This window comes from Pristiophorus japonicus, chromosome 1 (assembly GCF_044704955.1).
Source record: "Pristiophorus japonicus isolate sPriJap1 chromosome 1, sPriJap1.hap1, whole genome shotgun sequence".
In the NCBI taxonomy this organism is placed as follows: domain Eukaryota; kingdom Metazoa; phylum Chordata; class Chondrichthyes; family Pristiophoridae; genus Pristiophorus; species Pristiophorus japonicus.
Window position 1 is genome coordinate 169,849,895 of NC_091977.1, and position 17,636 is coordinate 169,867,530.

Genomic DNA, 17,636 nt, shown 5'->3' on the forward strand with positions numbered 1-17,636 from the left:
CAATTCACGCCTCAAACCATCGAAGTTATCTTTTCTTAAGTTCAGGACCCTAGTCTCTGAATTAACTGTGTCACTCTCCATCTTAATAAAGAATTCTACCATATTATGGTCACTCTTCCCCAAGGAGACTCGCACAACAAGATTGCTAATTAGTCCTTTCTAATTACACATCACCCAGCCTAGGATGGCCAGCTCCCTAGTTGGTTCCTCGACATATTGACTAGAAAATCATCCTGAATACATTCCAGGAAATCCTTCTCCACTGCATTGCTACCAGTTTGGTTAGCCCAATCAATATGTAGATTAACGTTGTTGTATATCTGTAAAGCATGCACTCCTATGTTCCGCCACCAGGGAGCACATCCCCTGAAGTCCCTAGAGATCCCAGCATCCCTTGGGAGCATTGTATATAAGCCGGCCCCTAAAGCCTGTTCTTCACTCTGGAGTGTCTTATTAAAGTCTGAGGTCACTGTTACTTTAACCTCCCTGTGTGCAGCCTCATCTGTGTTAGGAACACAGGCCCCAAGTTTCCACATGATTTGCTCCTGATTGGAGCAACTGGTGGAGAACGGAGTATCTTAGAAATCGGAATTCTCCACATTTAAGTTTTCTGCAGTTCTAGTCAGGTAGAACAGTTTCACTTTTGAACAGAATATTTTTTTCAAAAGTGGGTGTGTCCGTCCACTGATGCCTGATTTGAAAGTTTCCACAGTGAAAACGTACTCCAAACTAATTTAGAATGGAGCAAGTGAAGATTTTTGTAGGCTTGAAAAAACCTTGTCTACACATTAAAAAATCAGGCGCAGGTTACAAATTAGGCGTCCGGAACGAGGTGGGGGAAAGGGAAGTCATTACATTCTACAATAAATCCTTAGTTATACTTATACAAATATTATACAAATAATTCCAACCTGAATAAAAATTTATAAGCAAAGAAAAGATTAAATAAACCATGTTCCTACCTGTGTGAAAGTGCTTCAGGCAGGGAGAAGGCTGCAGGAAGCCTCACAAGTTGAGGCAGCCGTTCCCGACGGCAGGGGGGGGAGGCAGTGAGGGCCCGACTGATGGCAGCTGGGGGGAGGCAGGGAGAAGGCTGCAGGAAGCCTCAGAAATTGAGGCAGCCGTTCCCGACGGCAGCTGAGGGGAGGCAGTGAGGGCCCGACCGACGGCAGCGGGGGGGAGACAGGGAGAAGGCTGCAGGAAGCCTCAGAAGTTGAGGCAGCCATTCCCGATGGGCCCGACGGACGGCAGGGGGAGAAAGCTGCAAGAAGCCTCAGTGCTGATCATGGAAGGGCACTGTGGTTTTATTAAAAAATGTTAAAAATTGAACAGCTACAAAGAACTACAAAAATGGCCGAGTGCCAATGTTTCCTTCACACTGCGCTCCAACGCGCACGCGCAGGGTTGCCGGCACGAAAAAAACTCATTTAAATGGTACCCGCCCCCTCCTACTTACAAAATCGACGCGAGTGGTAGGCTCCGCCCCCTGGGTGCCGCGCCAAGCAGACATCGAGCTGCAAAGCGCTCGAGAATAGCGCGGTTTTTTTCAGGTGCCGTTTTCGGCGCGACAAACAGGCGCCCAGCTCGGAGGGACGCCTGTTTTGCCGCGTGTGGAAACTTGGGGCCGCAATAACTGGCGATGAGAATATGAATTCAATGCAAAGATGCAGCAAACTGTGGGCATCCTGGAGAAGTTCTCGGAAGGTGAGGACTGAGAAGCCTATGTCGAACGGCTAGACCAGTACTTTTTAGCCAACGAGCTGGACGGAGAATGAAGCGCTGTAAAAAGGAGAGTAGGTCAGTCCTCCTCACAGTATGTGGGGCACTGACCTACAACCTCATGAAGAATCTTCTGGCTCCAGTGAAACCCACAGATAAGTCGTATGAGGAGCTGTGTACACTGGTTCGGGAGCATCTTAACCCGAGGGAGAGCGTGCAGATGGCGAGGTATCGGTTTTACACGTGCCAGCGATCTGAAGGTCAGGAAGTGGCGAGCTACGTCGCCGAGCTCAGGCGACTTGCAAGACAATGTGAGTTTTATGGCTAACTGGAGCAAATGCTCAGAGACTTTTTTGTACTGGGCATTGGCCACGAGACCATCCAACGAAAACTTTTGACTGTAGAGACACCGACCCTCAGTAAGGCCATTGCGATAGCACAGGCGTTTATGTCCACCAGTGATAACACCAAACAAATCTCTCAGCACACAAGTGTTAGCAATGTTCATAAATTAACTGGAACTATGTTTGCGAGCAGAAATGTACAGGGCAGAACCCACGAGTCTGCAACTGCCAGCAGGCCTCAGGTGACCCAGATGACTCAGAGTCCCCAACAAAGGATGAATGCAAGGCAATTCACACCTTGTTGGCGTTGTGGAGACTTCCATTCAACCTATTCATGTCGCTTCAAAGGGTATGTTTGCAAGAACTGTGGAACAATGAGGCACCTCCAACGAGCATGCAAACAAGCTGCAAGCTCTGCCAAACCTGCTAACCACCACGTGGCAGAGGAAGATCGATCCATGGTGGATCAAAGCAATTTCGAGCCTCAGAGAGAGGAGGCAGATGCTGAAGTATACGGGGTGCACACATTTTCGATGAAATGTCCACCTATAATGCTAAACGTAAAATTGAATGGCTTACCCTTAGCCATGGAACTGGGCACTGGCGCTAGCCAATCAATGATGAGTAAAAAGATGTTTGAGAGACTGTGGTGCAACAAGACATTCAGACCAGCCCTGAGCCCCATCCATACGAAACTGAGAACGTACAACAAAGAGCTTATCACTGTCCTGGGCAGCGCCATGGTCAAGGTCACCTACGAGGCACGGTGCACGAACTGCCACTCTGGATTGTCCCGGGCGATGGCCCCACACTGCGTAGAAAGAGCTGGCTGGGCAAAATCCGCTGGAACTGGGATGACATTCGAGCGCTATCACATGTCAATGAGGGCTCATGTACCCAGGTTCTTAACAAATTTCCTTCCCTTTTTGAGCCAGGCATTGGAAACTTTTCCGGGGTGAAGGTGCGGATCCACTTGGTCCCAGAGGCACGACCCGCTCACCACAAGGCGCGAACGGTACCTCACATGATGAGGGAGAGAGTGGAAATCGAGCTGGACAGGCTGCAACGCGAGGGCATCATCTCCCCAGTGGAATTCAGCGAGTGGGCCAGCCCAATTGTTCCAGTACTCAAAAGTGATGGCACGGTCAGGATTTGCGGCGATTATAAAGTAACTATTAATCGTTTCTCGCTATAGGACCAATACCCGCTACCTAAGGCAGACGACCTGTTTGCGACGCTGGCAGGAGACAAGACTTTCCCCAAGCTCAACCTGACTTCGGCCTACATGACGCAGGAGCTGAAGGAGTCTTCGAAGGGCCTCACCTGCATCAACATGCACAAGAGAGTGTTCATCTACAACAGATGCCCGTTTGGAATTCGGTCGGCTGCAGCAATCTTCCAGAGAAACATGGAGAGCCTACTCAAGTTGGTACCACACACGGTGGTCTTTCAGGACGACATATTAGTCATAGGTCTGGACACCGCCGAGCACCTACAAAACCTGGAGGAGGTACTCCAGTGACTGGTTCGCGTAGGGCTGCGGCTGAAGAGTTTGAAATGCATCTTGATGGCAACAGAAGTGGAGTTTTTGGGGAGAAAGATCGCGGCGGTTGGCATTCGACCCACAGACGCCAAGACAGAGGCTATCAGGAACGCGCCCAGGCCACAGAACGTCACAGAGCTGCGGTCGTTCCTGGGACTCCTCAACTATTTTGGTAACTTCCTACCGGGGTTAAGCACCCTTTTAAAGCCTCTACATGTGTTATTGTGCAAAGATGAGAACTGGGTACGAGGAAAAAAACCAAGTAATTGCTTTTGAGAAAGCCAGAAACATTTTATGCTCCAACAAGCTGCATGTATTGTATAACCCGTGTAAAAGACTTGTGCTAGCATGTGACGTGTCATCATACGGAGTCGGGTGTGTATTACAACAAGCTAACGTTGTGGGGAAGTTGCAAGCTGTTGCCTATGCTTCCAGGAGCTTGTCTAAGGCCGAGTGGGCCGACAGCATGATTGAGAAAGAGGCATTAGCGTGTGTGTTCAGGGTAAAGAAAATGCATCAGTACCTGTTTGGCCTCAAATTTGAGCTGGAAACCGATCACAAGCCCCTCATATCCCTGTTCACTGAAAACAAGGTAATAAATACTAATGCCTCAGGCTGCATACAAAGGTGGGCACTCGTGCTATCGGCGTATAACTATACCATCCGCCACAGGCCAGGCACCGAGAACTGTGCGGATGCTCTTACTCGGCTACCATTGCCCACCACGGGATTGGAAATGGCGCGGCCTGCAAACTTGTTGATGGTGGCGTATCCCGCAGAATTGTTGATGGATATGGAAGTGTTTGAAAATGATAAAACACTTGTCACGGCCCGCCAGATTAGGACTTGGACCAGCCAAGATCCTCTGCTGTCCCTAGTAAAAAACTGTGTACTGCATGGGAGCTGGGCCAGCATCCCCGTTGAAATGCCAGAGCCAATCAAGCCGTTCCAGCGGCGAAAGGACGAGCTGTCCATTCAGGCAGACTGTCTGTTGTGGGGTAACTGCGTACTGCTACCAAAAAGGGCAGGGAGACATTCATCTCGGATCTCCACAGCACACACCCGGGTATAGTAATGATGAAAGCAATAGCCAGATCCCACGTGTGGTGGCCCGGTATTGACTCTGACTTAGAGTCCTGTGTACGGCAATGCAGCGTATGTGCTCAGTTAAGCAACGCGTCCAGAGAGGCACCACTAAGTTTGTGGTCCTGGCCTTCCAGACCATGGTCGAGGATCCATGTCGACTATGCGGGCCCGTTTCTCGGTAAAATGTTCCTGGTGGTGGTGGATGCTTTTTCAACATGGATTGAACGTGAAATAATGTTGGGAAGCACCACCGCCACCATTGAAAGCCTGAGGGCCATGTTTGCCACCCACGGCCTGCCTGACATTCTGGTCAGTGACAACGGGCCATGTTTCACCAGTGCCGAATTTAAAGAATTCATGACCCGCAATGGGATCAAACATATTACCTCGGCCCCATTTAAACCAGCCTCCAATGGGCAGGCAGAGTGGGCAGTACAAACAATCAAACAGAGCCTTAAATGAGTCACAGAAGGCTCACTCCAATCCCGCCTGTCCCGAGTACTGCTCAGCTACCGCACGAGACCCCTCTCACTCACAGGGGTGTCCCCGGTTGAGCTACTCATGAAAAGGACACTTAAAACCAGACTCTCGCTGGTTCACCCCAACCTGCTTGATCAGGTAGAGAGCAGGTGGCAGCAACAAAATGTAAACGATGGTCATGTCACTTTGTCACAGGAAATTGATCTGAATGACCCTGTGTATGTGCTAAACTATGGACATGGTCCCAAGTGAATCGCGGGCATGGTGATAGCTAAAGAAGGGAACAGGGTGTTTGTAGTCAAACTAGACAATGGACAAATTTACAGAAAGCACCTGGACCAAACGAGGCTGCGGTTCACAGACTGCCCTGAACAACCCACAGCAGACACCACTTTTTTCGAGCCCACAACACACACCCAAAGGATCAACGACACCACGCCGGACCAGGAAATCGAACCCATCATGCCCAACAGCCCAGCAAGGCTAGGCTCACCTCGCAGCCCTGCAGGGCCAACAACACGCCAGCCCAGCGAGGGCACAGCCAACACACCAGAACAGACATTTGTACCGAGGCGGTCCACCAGGGAAAGAAAGGCTCCCGATACCCTCACCTTGTATATAGTTTTCACTTTGACTTTGCGGGGGGGAGTGATGTTGTGTATCTGTAAAGCATGCACTCCCATGTTCCGCCACCAGGGAGCTCATCCCCTGAAGTCCCAAGGGATCCCAGTGTCTTATAAAAGACTGAGGTCACTGTTACTTTAACCTCCGTGTGCTGTCTCATCTGTGTTCGGAACACAATAAAAGTCACCCATGATAACTGCTGTATCTTTATTGCATACATCCCTAATTTCTTGTTTGATGTTGTTCCCAACCTTCCTGCTACTGTTTGGTGGTCTGTACACAACTCCCACTAGTGTTTTCTGCCCCTTGGAATTCCGTAGCTCCACCTATACCGATTCCACATCATTCAAGCTAATGTCCTTTCTTACTATTGCACTAATTTCATCTTTAACCAGCAATGCCACCCTGCCTCCTTTTCCTTTCTGTCTATCCTTCCTAAATATTGAATACCCCTGGATGTTGAGTTCCCAGCCTTGGTCACCCTGGAGCCATGTCTCCGTGATGCCAATTACATCATAACCGTTAACTGCTATCTGCGCAGTTAATTCGTCTACCTTATTCCGAATACTCCTCGCATTGAGGCACAGAGCCTTCAGGCTTGTCTTTCTAACACACTTTGCCCCTTTAGAATTTTGCTGTAACGTGGCCCTTTTTGCTTTTTGCCTTAGGTTTCTCTGCCCTCCACTTTTACTTTTCTTCTTTCTATCTTTTGCTTCTACCCCCATTCTACTTCCCTCTGTCTCCCTGCATAGGTTCCCATCTCCCTGCCATATTAGTTTAACTGCTCTCCAACAGCACTAGCAAACACTCCCCCTAGGACATTGGTTCCGGTCCTGCCAAGGTGCAGACCGTCCGGTTTGTACTGGTCCCACCTCCCCAAGAACCGGTTCCAATGTCCCAGGAATTTGAATCCCTCCCTTCTGCACCACTCCTCAAGCCTCATATTCATCTGAGCTATCCTGCAATTCCTACTCTGATTAGCACGTGGCACTGGTAGCAATCCTGAGATTACTACTTTTGAGGTCCTACTTTTTAATTTAGCCCCTAGCTCCCTAAATTCGTCTTGTATGACCTCATCCCATGTTTTACCTATATCGTTGGTACCTGTATGCACCACGACAACTGGCTGTTCACCCTCCATTTTCAGAATGCCCTGTACCCGCTCCAAGACATCCTTGTCCCTTGCACCAGGGAGGCAACATACCATCCTGGAGTCTCTGTCGCGGCCGCAGAAACGTCTATCTATTCCCCTTACAATTGAATCCCCTACCACTATAGCTCTCCACTCTTTTTCCTGCCCTCCTGTGCAGCAGAGCCACCCATGGTGCCATGAACTTGACTGCTGCTGCTCTCCCCTGATAAGTCATCCCCCTCAACATTACCCAAAGCGGTGTATTTGATTTGCAGGGGAATGACCGCAGGGGACCCCTGCACTACCTTCCTTCCACTGCTCTTCCTGTTGGTCATCCATTCCCTATCTGGCTGTGATCCCTTTATCTGCAGTAAGACCAACTCACTAAACGTGCTACTCACGTCATTCTCAACTGACGCCCATTTCATATCACTCGCGGTAATGCCCAATTTTTAAAATGGAGACTAGGGGCTTTGAGAATAGGCGACAAGCCGGCGATCTGAAAACCCATTTTTACCGCCCACACCAGAAATAACTCCCATTTTGGGGCGATGTGCACAAAAGTGTAAAATCTAGCCCTATTTCTTGTTACAACTGTGGTTATGACGAAGTGTATACAATATTTTTAAGGCGTGATATGTGGTGAAATTAAATAAAATTAGAACGTACAGTAATTGAATAATAATTGTTTTTATTGATAATTATATATTAATCCGTCACTATCATCTGTGCAAGCAGGATGCGTTAAGGTGATTACTAATGAATTTATAAAAACTGTAATGTGAGGCCAAATAACTTTATTAATCTAGTGTGCATTGGATTAATAACGTTCTGTGGCCTGAGATTGCAATATATTGAGTGTTTTATACTGAAAATTCATCAAAGGACTTTGTTGTCTCTACTCCCTCGACAAAGTACAGACTACCAAAGATATATTCCTTTAATTATGATATTCTGAATATTTGCATAATTCTGTTACATTGGTACTAGTTGTGGGTGGGTTCTATGGGTGGTGTGTATTACAACCCACTATCACATAATGTGATGACATGAAATGGTTTGAAATCATTGGTTATTCAAGGAACCAAATAGTGGCAGAGATATTAGTGTACCATACTAAGTGTGTCTTGGAACACTTTAAAGATTTACATTAAATTTCTGCTAACAGTGTCCCATTACTTAAAAGAAAGCCAGTGGGACAATTAATTATTCTTGTCTTCATACTATTTAAACTTACAGTGAGGTAATTTCAACCTGCCCTACCCAGTGTAAACAGAGTAGTTGCAAACTTGCAGAACTGACTTCACTGCTGAATTTACGCTCCAGATCCGCCCGCTGCCATTTGTGTAAGGTCCTAAGCAGGGTAGCTCAAGCTTTTGCCTGTTCCAGCATTACAGTATGCAAATCAGAGTGCTATGACATATACGGGACCCGAATGCAATTTTTAGGTAACAGTGGATATAGCGTTTGCCATGCACATTCCGTCCATTGGTACCAAGTGTTGTGAGGCTTAACCAGTGGTCCTTTAAAGGAAAGGACCAGAGCAAGCTGCTCGCATAAAATATATTTCTCAAAAAGTCTCAAAGATTATTTGCATTGATTGTAAAACATGATTAATGTATGCTAAAATCATCATACATTTAATATTTCTAAAGATGCTGAGTTATGACACAAGGGTTTATTCCATGACAGTTTGATCCCTTTAACTGTGTTTCTTTCTGCCAAATCAGCAAAATTGTATTTTCATGGCAAAGAAAAAATAAAGATCCTGCTAAAAGTCAAGCTTTTAATAAAATGTATTGATTATTCAAAGCAATATTGAAATAATATTCACAGTGAATTAATTGCAGCTGTTAATACAAAAGTAATATTTTTACACTGAATTTTCTCTAACGCTATTTCAGGAACAAGTGATCCATATGTGAAGATCAAACTAGCAGGGAAAGAAGTTTTCAGGAGTAAAATAATTCATAAGAACCTCAATCCTATCTGGAATGAAGATACTTCTCTTCTGATAGAAAACATTGTGGAACCTTTGTACATAAAGGTAAGTAAAACTCTAAACAGCCTGTGCTCTGTGGTTCCAGGTTAGAAAACATCACAGGGGTGAAATCAGTATTGGGCGATAACACAAAACAGGTGATAGCAAATCAGCAGCCTGTTTTGCACCCCGCCTGATTTCCTTTTCCACTAATGTCAGCAGTAGATGAGCGCAAGCTAAAGTGACAGGGTGAAGTCCGACTGGGCAATGGGCAATAATGGACAATAACAAATCGACAGCCAGTTTTACACCACACCCTATTTTCTATTCCGTTGAAGTTTTATGCTATCGCTGGAAAACAATTTCAACCCCACAGAATCTCATTCACTTTCTAAGGTTATGTATGCCATGAACCCCAGATAAATTATAAGGTTGCATGTTTTCCCACTTTATTTCTCATTTTATCAAACAAACATAGCCAACATAAATTGTGGATTTACTCTGGAGCATCCGCGATGCTGAGGATGTCATGAATAGCATGTTTAGTGAGTTGGCCACACCACAGGTAAAGATTACACAGATAGATAGGGGATGGGTGACCAACAGGAAGAGCAGTGGAAGGAAGGTAGTGCAGGTGTCCCCTGCGGTTATCCCCCTGCAAAACAGATACATCGCTTTGGGTACTGTTGAGGGGGATGACTTATCAGGGGAGAGCAGCAGCAGGCAAGTTCATGGCACCGTGGGTGGCTCTGCTGCACAGGAGGGCAGGAAAAAGAGTGGGAGAGCTATTGTGGTAGTGGATTCTATTTTAAGGGGAATAGATAGACGTTTCTGCGGCCGCAATTGAGACTCCAGGATGGTATGTTGCCTCCCTGGTGCAAGAGTCAAGGATCTCTCGGAGCGGCTGCAGGACATTTTGAAGGGGGAGGGTGAACAACCAGTTGTCGTGGTGCATATAGGTACCAACGATATAGGTAAAAAACGGGATGAGGTCCTACAGGATGAATTTAGGGAGATAGGAGCTAAATTAAAAAGTAGAACCTCAAAAGTAGTAATCTCAGGATTGCTACCACTGCCACATGCTAGTCAGAGTAGGAATTTCAGGATAGCTCAGATGAATACGTGGCTTGAGGAGTGGTGCAGAAGGGAGGGATTCAAATTCCTGGGACATTGGAACCGGTTCTGGGGGAGGTGGGACCAGTACAAACTGGACGGTCTGCACCTGGGCAGGACCGGAACCAATGTCCTCGGCGGAGTGTTTGCTAGTGCTGTTGGGGAGGGGTTAAACTAATATGGCAAGGGGATGGGAACCTATGCAGGGAAACAGAGGGAAATAGAATGGGGGCAGAAGCAAAAGATAGAAAGAAGAAAAGTAAAAGTGGAGGGCAGGGAAACCTAAGGCAAAAAGCAAAAAGGGCCACATTACAGCAAAATTCTAAAGGGGCAAAGTGTGTTAAAAAGACAAGCCTGAAGGCTCTGTGCCTCACTGCGAGGAGTATTCGTAATAAGGTGGGCAGATTAACTGCGTAGATAGCTGTTAACGGATGTGATGTGATTGGCATCACGGAGACATGGCCCCAGGGTGACCAAGGCTGGGAACTCAACATCCAGGGGTAATCAACATTCAGGAAGGATAGACAGACACGAAAAGGAGGTGGGGTGGCGTTGCTGGTTAAAGAGAAAATTAATGCAATAGTAAGGAAGGACATTAACTTGGATGATGTGGAATCGGTATGGGTGGAGCTACGGAATACCAAAGGGCAGAAAACAGTAGTGGGAGTTGTGTACAGACACCCAACAGTAGTAGTGAGGCTGGGGACAGCATCAAATAATAAATTAGGGATGTGTGCAATAAAGATACGGCAGTTATCATGGGCGACTTTAATCTACATATTGATTGGGCTAACCAAACTGGTATCAATGCGGTGGAGGAGGATTTCCTGGAGTGCATTAGGGATGGTTTTCTAGTCAATGTGTTTGAGGAACCAACTAGAGGGCTGGCCATCCTAGACTGGGTAATGTGTAATGCGAAAGGACTAATTAGCAGAGTTGTTGTGCAAGGCCCCTTGGGGAAGAGTGACCATAATATGGTAGAATTCTTTATTAAGATGAAGAGTGACAGTTAATTCAGAGACTAGAGTCATGAACCTAAGGAAAGGTAACTTCGATGGTATGAGACGTGAATTGGCTAGAATAGACTGGCGAGTGATACTTAAAGAGTTGACGGTGGATAGGCAATGGCAAACATTTAAAGATCGCATGGATGAACTTCAACAATTATACATCCCTGTCTGGAGTAAAAATAAAACGGGGAAGGTGGCTCAACTGTGACTATCAAGGGAAATTAAGGATAGTATTAAATCCAAGGGAGAGGCATATAAATTGGCCAGAAAAAGCAGCAAACCTAAGGACTGGGAGAATTTTGTATTTCAGCAGAGGAGGACACAGGGTTTAATTAGGAGGGGGAAAACAGAGTATGAGAGGAAGCTTGCTGGGAACATAAAAACTGACTGCAAAAGCTTCTATAGATATGTGAAGAGAAAAAGATTAGTGAAGACAAACGTAGGTCCCTTGCAGTCAGATTCAGGTGAATTTATAATGGGGAACAAAGAAATGGTGGACCAGTTAAACAAATACTTTGGTTCTGTCTTCATAAAGGAAGACACAAATAACCTTCCGGAAGTACTAGGGGACCGAGGGTCGAGTGAGAAAGAGGAACTGAAGGAAATCCTTATTAGGCTGGAAATTGTGTTCTGGAAATTGATGGGATTGAAGGCCGATAAATCCCTGGGGCCTGAGAGTCTGTATCCCAAAGTACTTAAGGAAGTGGCCCTAGAAATAGTGGATGCATTGGTGATCATTTTCCAACAGTCTATCAACTCTGGATCTGTTCCTATGGACTGGAGGGTAGCTAATGTAACACCACTTTTTAAGAAAGGAGGGAGAGAGAAAACGGGTAATTATAGACCAGTTAGCCTGACATCAGTATTGGGGAAAATGTTGGAATCAATTATTAAAGATGAAATAGCAGCGCATTTGGAAAGCAGTGACAGGATCGGTCCAAGTCAGCTTGGATTTATGAAAGGGAAATCATGCTTGACAAATCGTCTGGAATTTTTTGAGGATGCAACTGGTAGAGTAGACAAGGGAGAACCAGTGGATGTGGTGTAATTGGACGTTCAAAAGGCTTTTGACAAGGTCCCACACAAGAGATTAGTGTGCAAAATTAAAATACATGATATTGGGGCTAATGTACTGACGTGGATAGAGAACTGACTGGCAGAAAGGAAGCAGAGAGTTGAGATAAACGGGTCCTTTTTAGAATGGCAGACAGTGACTAGTGGGGTGCCGCAGGGCTCAGTGCTGGGATCCCAACTATATTCAATATACATTAGTGATTTAGATGAAGGAATTGAGTGTAATATCTCCAAGTTTGCAGATGACACTAAGCTGGGTGGCGGTGTGAGCTGTGAGGAGGATGCTGAGGGGCTGCAGGGTGACTTGGACAAGTTAGGTGAGTGGGCAAATGCATGGCAGATGCAGTATAATGTGGATAAATGTGAGGTTATCCACTTTGGTGGCAAAAACACAAAGGCAGAATATTATCTGAATGGCGGCAGATTAGGAAAAGGGGAGTTGCAACGAGACCTGGGTGTCATGCTACATCAGTCATTGAAAGTTGGTATGCAGGTACAGCAGGCGGTGAAGAAGGCAAATGGTATATTGGCCTTCATAGCTAGGGGATTTGAATATAGGAGCAGGGAGGTCTTACTGCAGTTGTACAGGGCCTTAGTGAGGCCTCACCTGGAATAATGTGTTCAGTTTTGGTCTCCTAATCTGAGGAAGGACGTTTTTGCTATTGAGGGAGTGCAGCGAAGGTTCACCAGACTGATTCCCGGGATGCCTGGTCTGACATATGAGGAGAGACTGGATCGACTGGTCCTGTATTCACTGGAGTTTGGAAGGATGAGAGGGGATCTCATAGAAACATATAAAATTCTGACGGGACTGGACAGGTTAGATGCAGGAAGAATGTCTCGATGTTGGGGAAATCCAGAACCAAGGGATAGTCTAAGGATAAGGGGTAGGCCATTTAGAACTGAGATGAGGTGAAACTTCTTCACTCAGAGAGTTGTTAACCTGTGGAATTCCTTACTGCAGAGAGTTGTTGATGCCAGTTCATTGGATATATTCAAGAGGGAGTTCGATATGGCCCTAGCGGCTAAAGGGATCAAGGGGTATGGAGAGAAAACAGGAAAGGGGTACTGAGGTGAATGATCAGCCATGATCTTATTGAATGGTGGTGCAGGCTCGAAGGACCAAATGGCCTACTCCTGCACCTATTTTCTATGTTTCTATGGATCTATGTGATCTTGAAATCTTATGTATTTTAACTCCTACATCAGTCCAAAAAATTGTACAATTTGTTTTGTCTGTTGAGTCACTATCATAGGCGGTCCCTCGAAATCGAGGAAGACTTGCTTCCACTCTAAAAATGAGTCCTCAGGTGACTGTACAGTCCAATACAGGAATTACAGTCTCTGTCACAGGTGGGACAGACAGTGGTTGGAGGAAAGGGTGGGTGGGGAGACTGGTTTGCCGCACGTTTCTTCCGCTGCCTGCGCTTGATTTCTGCATGCTCTCAGCGACGAGACTCGAGGTGCTCAGCACCCTCCCGGATGCTCTTCTTCCAATTCGGGTGATCTTGGGCCAGGGAGTCCCAGATGCCGGTGGGGATGTTGCACTTTATCAAGGAGGCTCTGAAGATGTCCCTGAAACGTTTCCTCTGCCCATCTATTGAGTGAACAACCTTGAATTAGCTAGCAAAGGCAGACCTCAACAGGCCATACAGCCACATAGTGTGCTGCCGTACCTCTACCATGAATCTACCGGATTGTCAGAAATTGGTGCAGTCCCGGCCTGTAAGACCATCAGCAGGCCGCGTTCATTCGAGGGAGCAGCGTGCGGCGGCATGTCACTGCAGGGAGCAGCGCGTGCTGCCTAAGGGGGGCGACGGCTGACTGCAGTGCGGGCAGGAACAGCAGGAGCGGCGAAGTCAGGGCGAAGGAGGGCAGGAATTCGCAGAGGGATGTGATCGTGGCCCGGGAGAGGCGAGGGCCCAGGGGCAGCACAGGCCAGCCCACACTGCGATATGTGTGCGCACTAGGTCTGTGCAGCAGAGCTAGTCTCCAGTTGTCTTAGTTAATCCTTGCCACTGCACCAAGACCTAGCTCTGTCAAGCCCGTGTGGTGGCTGGTGTGCAACGGCCACCACACGTTAAAAAAGTCCACGCGCAGGCATCTTCCACCCTTCAGGAAGTAGTTCGGGACCTGGAATATTAGGTCCTTCATTGAAACACCTGTGAACTCATCCCTCTTCGGCGTGGAAGCAAGTCATCCTCGACACGAGGGACTGCCTATGATGATGTGTAAATATTTTGTGCTAGTTGTATTATGCTGGAGAATTCAGCATTTTGGCAGGACATTTCAAAGTAGATAGAAAGAAAAACTGCAAATACTGGAATCTGAAATAAAAAAAGCAAAGGCTGGAAATACACATAAGTAACTGAAAAAAAAGATAATGATTTGGATGGATACCCATCAACACATAGGGTGAGGGGAGATCAATAGGTATAGATTATGGAGTAATCTTCACCATCAGCAAAAACCCACCAGTTGCAAATGTCAGGAAATCACAAACATGCAGTCAGTGATTTCCCAATCCGCAGAGGCAGCAGACAAGGCTCCCTGCAGGTAGGTCAACCTCAGAAAATGAGTCCTTGACTGACAGTTTAACACAGTTGGTAACACTCCTAACTCTGAGTCAGAAAGTTGTGGATTCAAGCCCCATTGCTGCACTTGAGCAAATAATCTCAGCTGACAGTTCAGAGCAGTACTGAGCGAGTGCTGTATTGTCAGAGGTGTTATCCTTTAGATGAGACGTTCAACCAAGGACCCATCTTCCTGCTCAGGTGGGTGCAAAAGATCGTAATGCACTATTTGAAGAAGAGCAAAGAGACTTGCCTGTGTCATGGCCAACTTTGTTCCGTCATTGAACAAAAAATGTAACTGACCATTCATTCATTTACTGTTTATAAAATGTTGCTGTGTGCAAATTTACTGCTATATTTACCTACACAACAACAATGACTGCACTTCAAAAATAATATATTGCCTGTATAATGCTTTGGACAATCTTAAGAATGTAATAAAGCACTATATAAATGCAAGTTCTTTTTTTCTTAAGTGTTCAGATTTGCTAGTTTTTTTTTTACAAAGAAACAGCTCATGGGTTTTATAGCCTGTAAACAAATTTTTCAAATCTGGAAAAGGGTGAAAATGCTGGAAAAAATACAAAGATCATCACTGTCAGATGATGAAAGGCATTAAAAAAGTAAACAGTGAGTAAAATAGCTGCAAAAACAAAAGGCCATTGGAATGTGAATCTCTGGGATGTGAGCTCCTCCTGCTGGCTATCATAATTATTGCACTGTAAATGTTTTATTATTTCATCAAATTCAGTGAAACCATCTGATCTGTTTACCTTTGTTCACCTGTAAAGTGTTATCTTTGGGGAGATTTCATTAACCGCTTCATATACTTTCTCCTCAGGTGTTTTAATGATTTAAAGTGGCAAAGAGGAGGACTATTTAATAAATACAAGACTGCGCATCATTTTCATACTATTTTTAAATACATTTTTGAGTAAATATTATAAAAGTAGTTGAAGTTAGCAGCTCCCAACTCATGTTCAAATGGCTATACCAGACCTTGGCACTAACCTGCGGGCAGAGGAGCAGAGATACCATCACTGTTACTGCAGTCACTGGTACCCAAATGCCATCCGATGATGTTTATCTGGCTCCCTATTGTTTTAGAAACATAGAAACATAGAAAATAGGTGCAGGAGTAGGCCATTCGGCCCTTCAAGCCAAGCCTGCACCACCATTCAATAAGATCATGGCTGATCATTAACCTCAATATCCCTTTCCTGCTTTCTCTCCATACCCCTTGATCCCCTTAGCAGTAAGGGCATATCTAACTCCCTCTTGAATATATCCAATGAACTGGCATCAACAACTCTCTGCGGTAGGGAATTCCACAGGTTAGCAACTCTCTGAGTGAAGAGGTTTCTCCTCATCTCAGTCCTAAATGGCTTACCCCTTACCCTTAGACGGTGTCCCCTGGTTCTGGACTTCCCCAACATCGGGAACATTCTTCCCGCATCTAACCTGTCCAGTCCCATCAGAATTTTATACGTTTCTATGAGATCCGCTCTCAGCCTTCTAAACTCCAGTGAATACAGGTCCAGTCGATCCAGTCTCTCCTCATATGTCAGTTCTGCCATCCTGGGAATCAGTCTGGTGAACCTTCGCTGTACTCCCTCAATAGCAAGAATGTCCTTCCTCAGATTAGGAGACCAAAACTGAACACATTATTCCAGGTGAGGCCTCACCAAGGCCCTGTACAACTGCAGTAAGACCTCCCTGCTCCTATACTCAAATCCCCTAGCTATGAAGGCCAACATATCATTTGCCTTCTTCACCGCCTGCTGTACCTGTATGCCAACTTTCAATGACTGATGTACCATGACGCCCAGGTCTTGTTGCACCTCCCCTTTTCCTAATCTGCCGCCATGCAGATAATATTCTGCTTTTGTGTTTTTGCCACCAAAGTGGATAACCTCACATATATCCACATTATACTGCATCTGCCATGCACTTGCCCCCTCACCTAACCTGTCCGAGTCACCCTGCAGCCTCTTAGCGTCCTCCTCACAGCTCACACCGCCACCCAGCTTAGTGTCATCTGCAAACTTGGAGATATTACACTCAATTCCTTCATTTAAATCATTAATGTATATTGTAAATAGCTGGGGTCCCAGCATTGAGCCATGCGGCACCCCACTAGTCACTGCCTGCCATTCTGAAAAGGACCCGTTTATCCCGACTCTCTGCTTCCTGTCTGCCAAACAGTTCTCTATCCACGTCAATACATTACCCCCAATACCATGTGCTTTAATTTTGCACACCAATCTCTTGTGTGGAACCTTGTCAAAAGCCTTTTGAAAGTCCAAATACACCACATCCACTGGTTCTCCCTTGTCCACTCTACTAGTTACATCCTCAAAAAATTCCAGATTTGTTAAGCATGATTTCCCTTTCATAAATCCATGCTAACTTGGTCACTGCTTTCCAAATGCGCTGCTATTTCATCTTTAATAATTGATTCCAACATTTTCCCCACCACCGACGTCAGGCTAACCGATCTATAATTCCCTGTTTTCTCTCTCCCTCCTTTTTTAAAAAGTGGTGTTACATTAGCTACCCTCCAGTCCATAGGAACAGATCCAACATGACACATGTCCGAGCTCTCCTGCCATGACTTAACACCTAGATTGACTTAATTTGACAACAACAATGATATAGGTTACCTACTGATAAAGGAAAAGAAAAAGAAAAACTACTCACCAATCACCAGCCAATCACTTGCCCCTTTGGCTGTGACATCACCCTTCGAATTCTTTCTACTTTTTTGCCTTCTCTCCCTGCAGCTGCACCAGCTGGCTCCTCCTCGGCTCACCTCACCGCCGACTGTTGGGCCTTTTATAGGCCGCCTCCTCCGACTCCCGCCACTCCTCCTCGACTCACCTCACCGCCGACTGTTGGGCCTTTTAGCGGCCGCCTCCTCCGACTCCCGCCGCTCCTCCTCGACACACCACGCCATT

General features: G+C 46.2%; 1 protein-coding gene across 5 annotated transcripts in view; it reads left to right on the forward strand.

Annotated features, from left to right (window-relative positions):
* Positions 1-17,636, forward strand: part of mctp1a (multiple C2 domains, transmembrane 1a) — a 979,537-nt gene that overhangs the window by 355,737 nt on the left and 606,164 nt on the right. For all 5 annotated transcript variants that reach the window (XM_070884895.1, XM_070884861.1, XM_070884869.1 and 2 more), the window contains one exon: positions 8,833-8,975. In XM_070884895.1, coding sequence (XP_070740996.1) covers positions 8,833-8,975 — 143 coding nt within the window. The remainder of the gene's footprint in view (positions 1-8,832; positions 8,976-17,636) is intronic.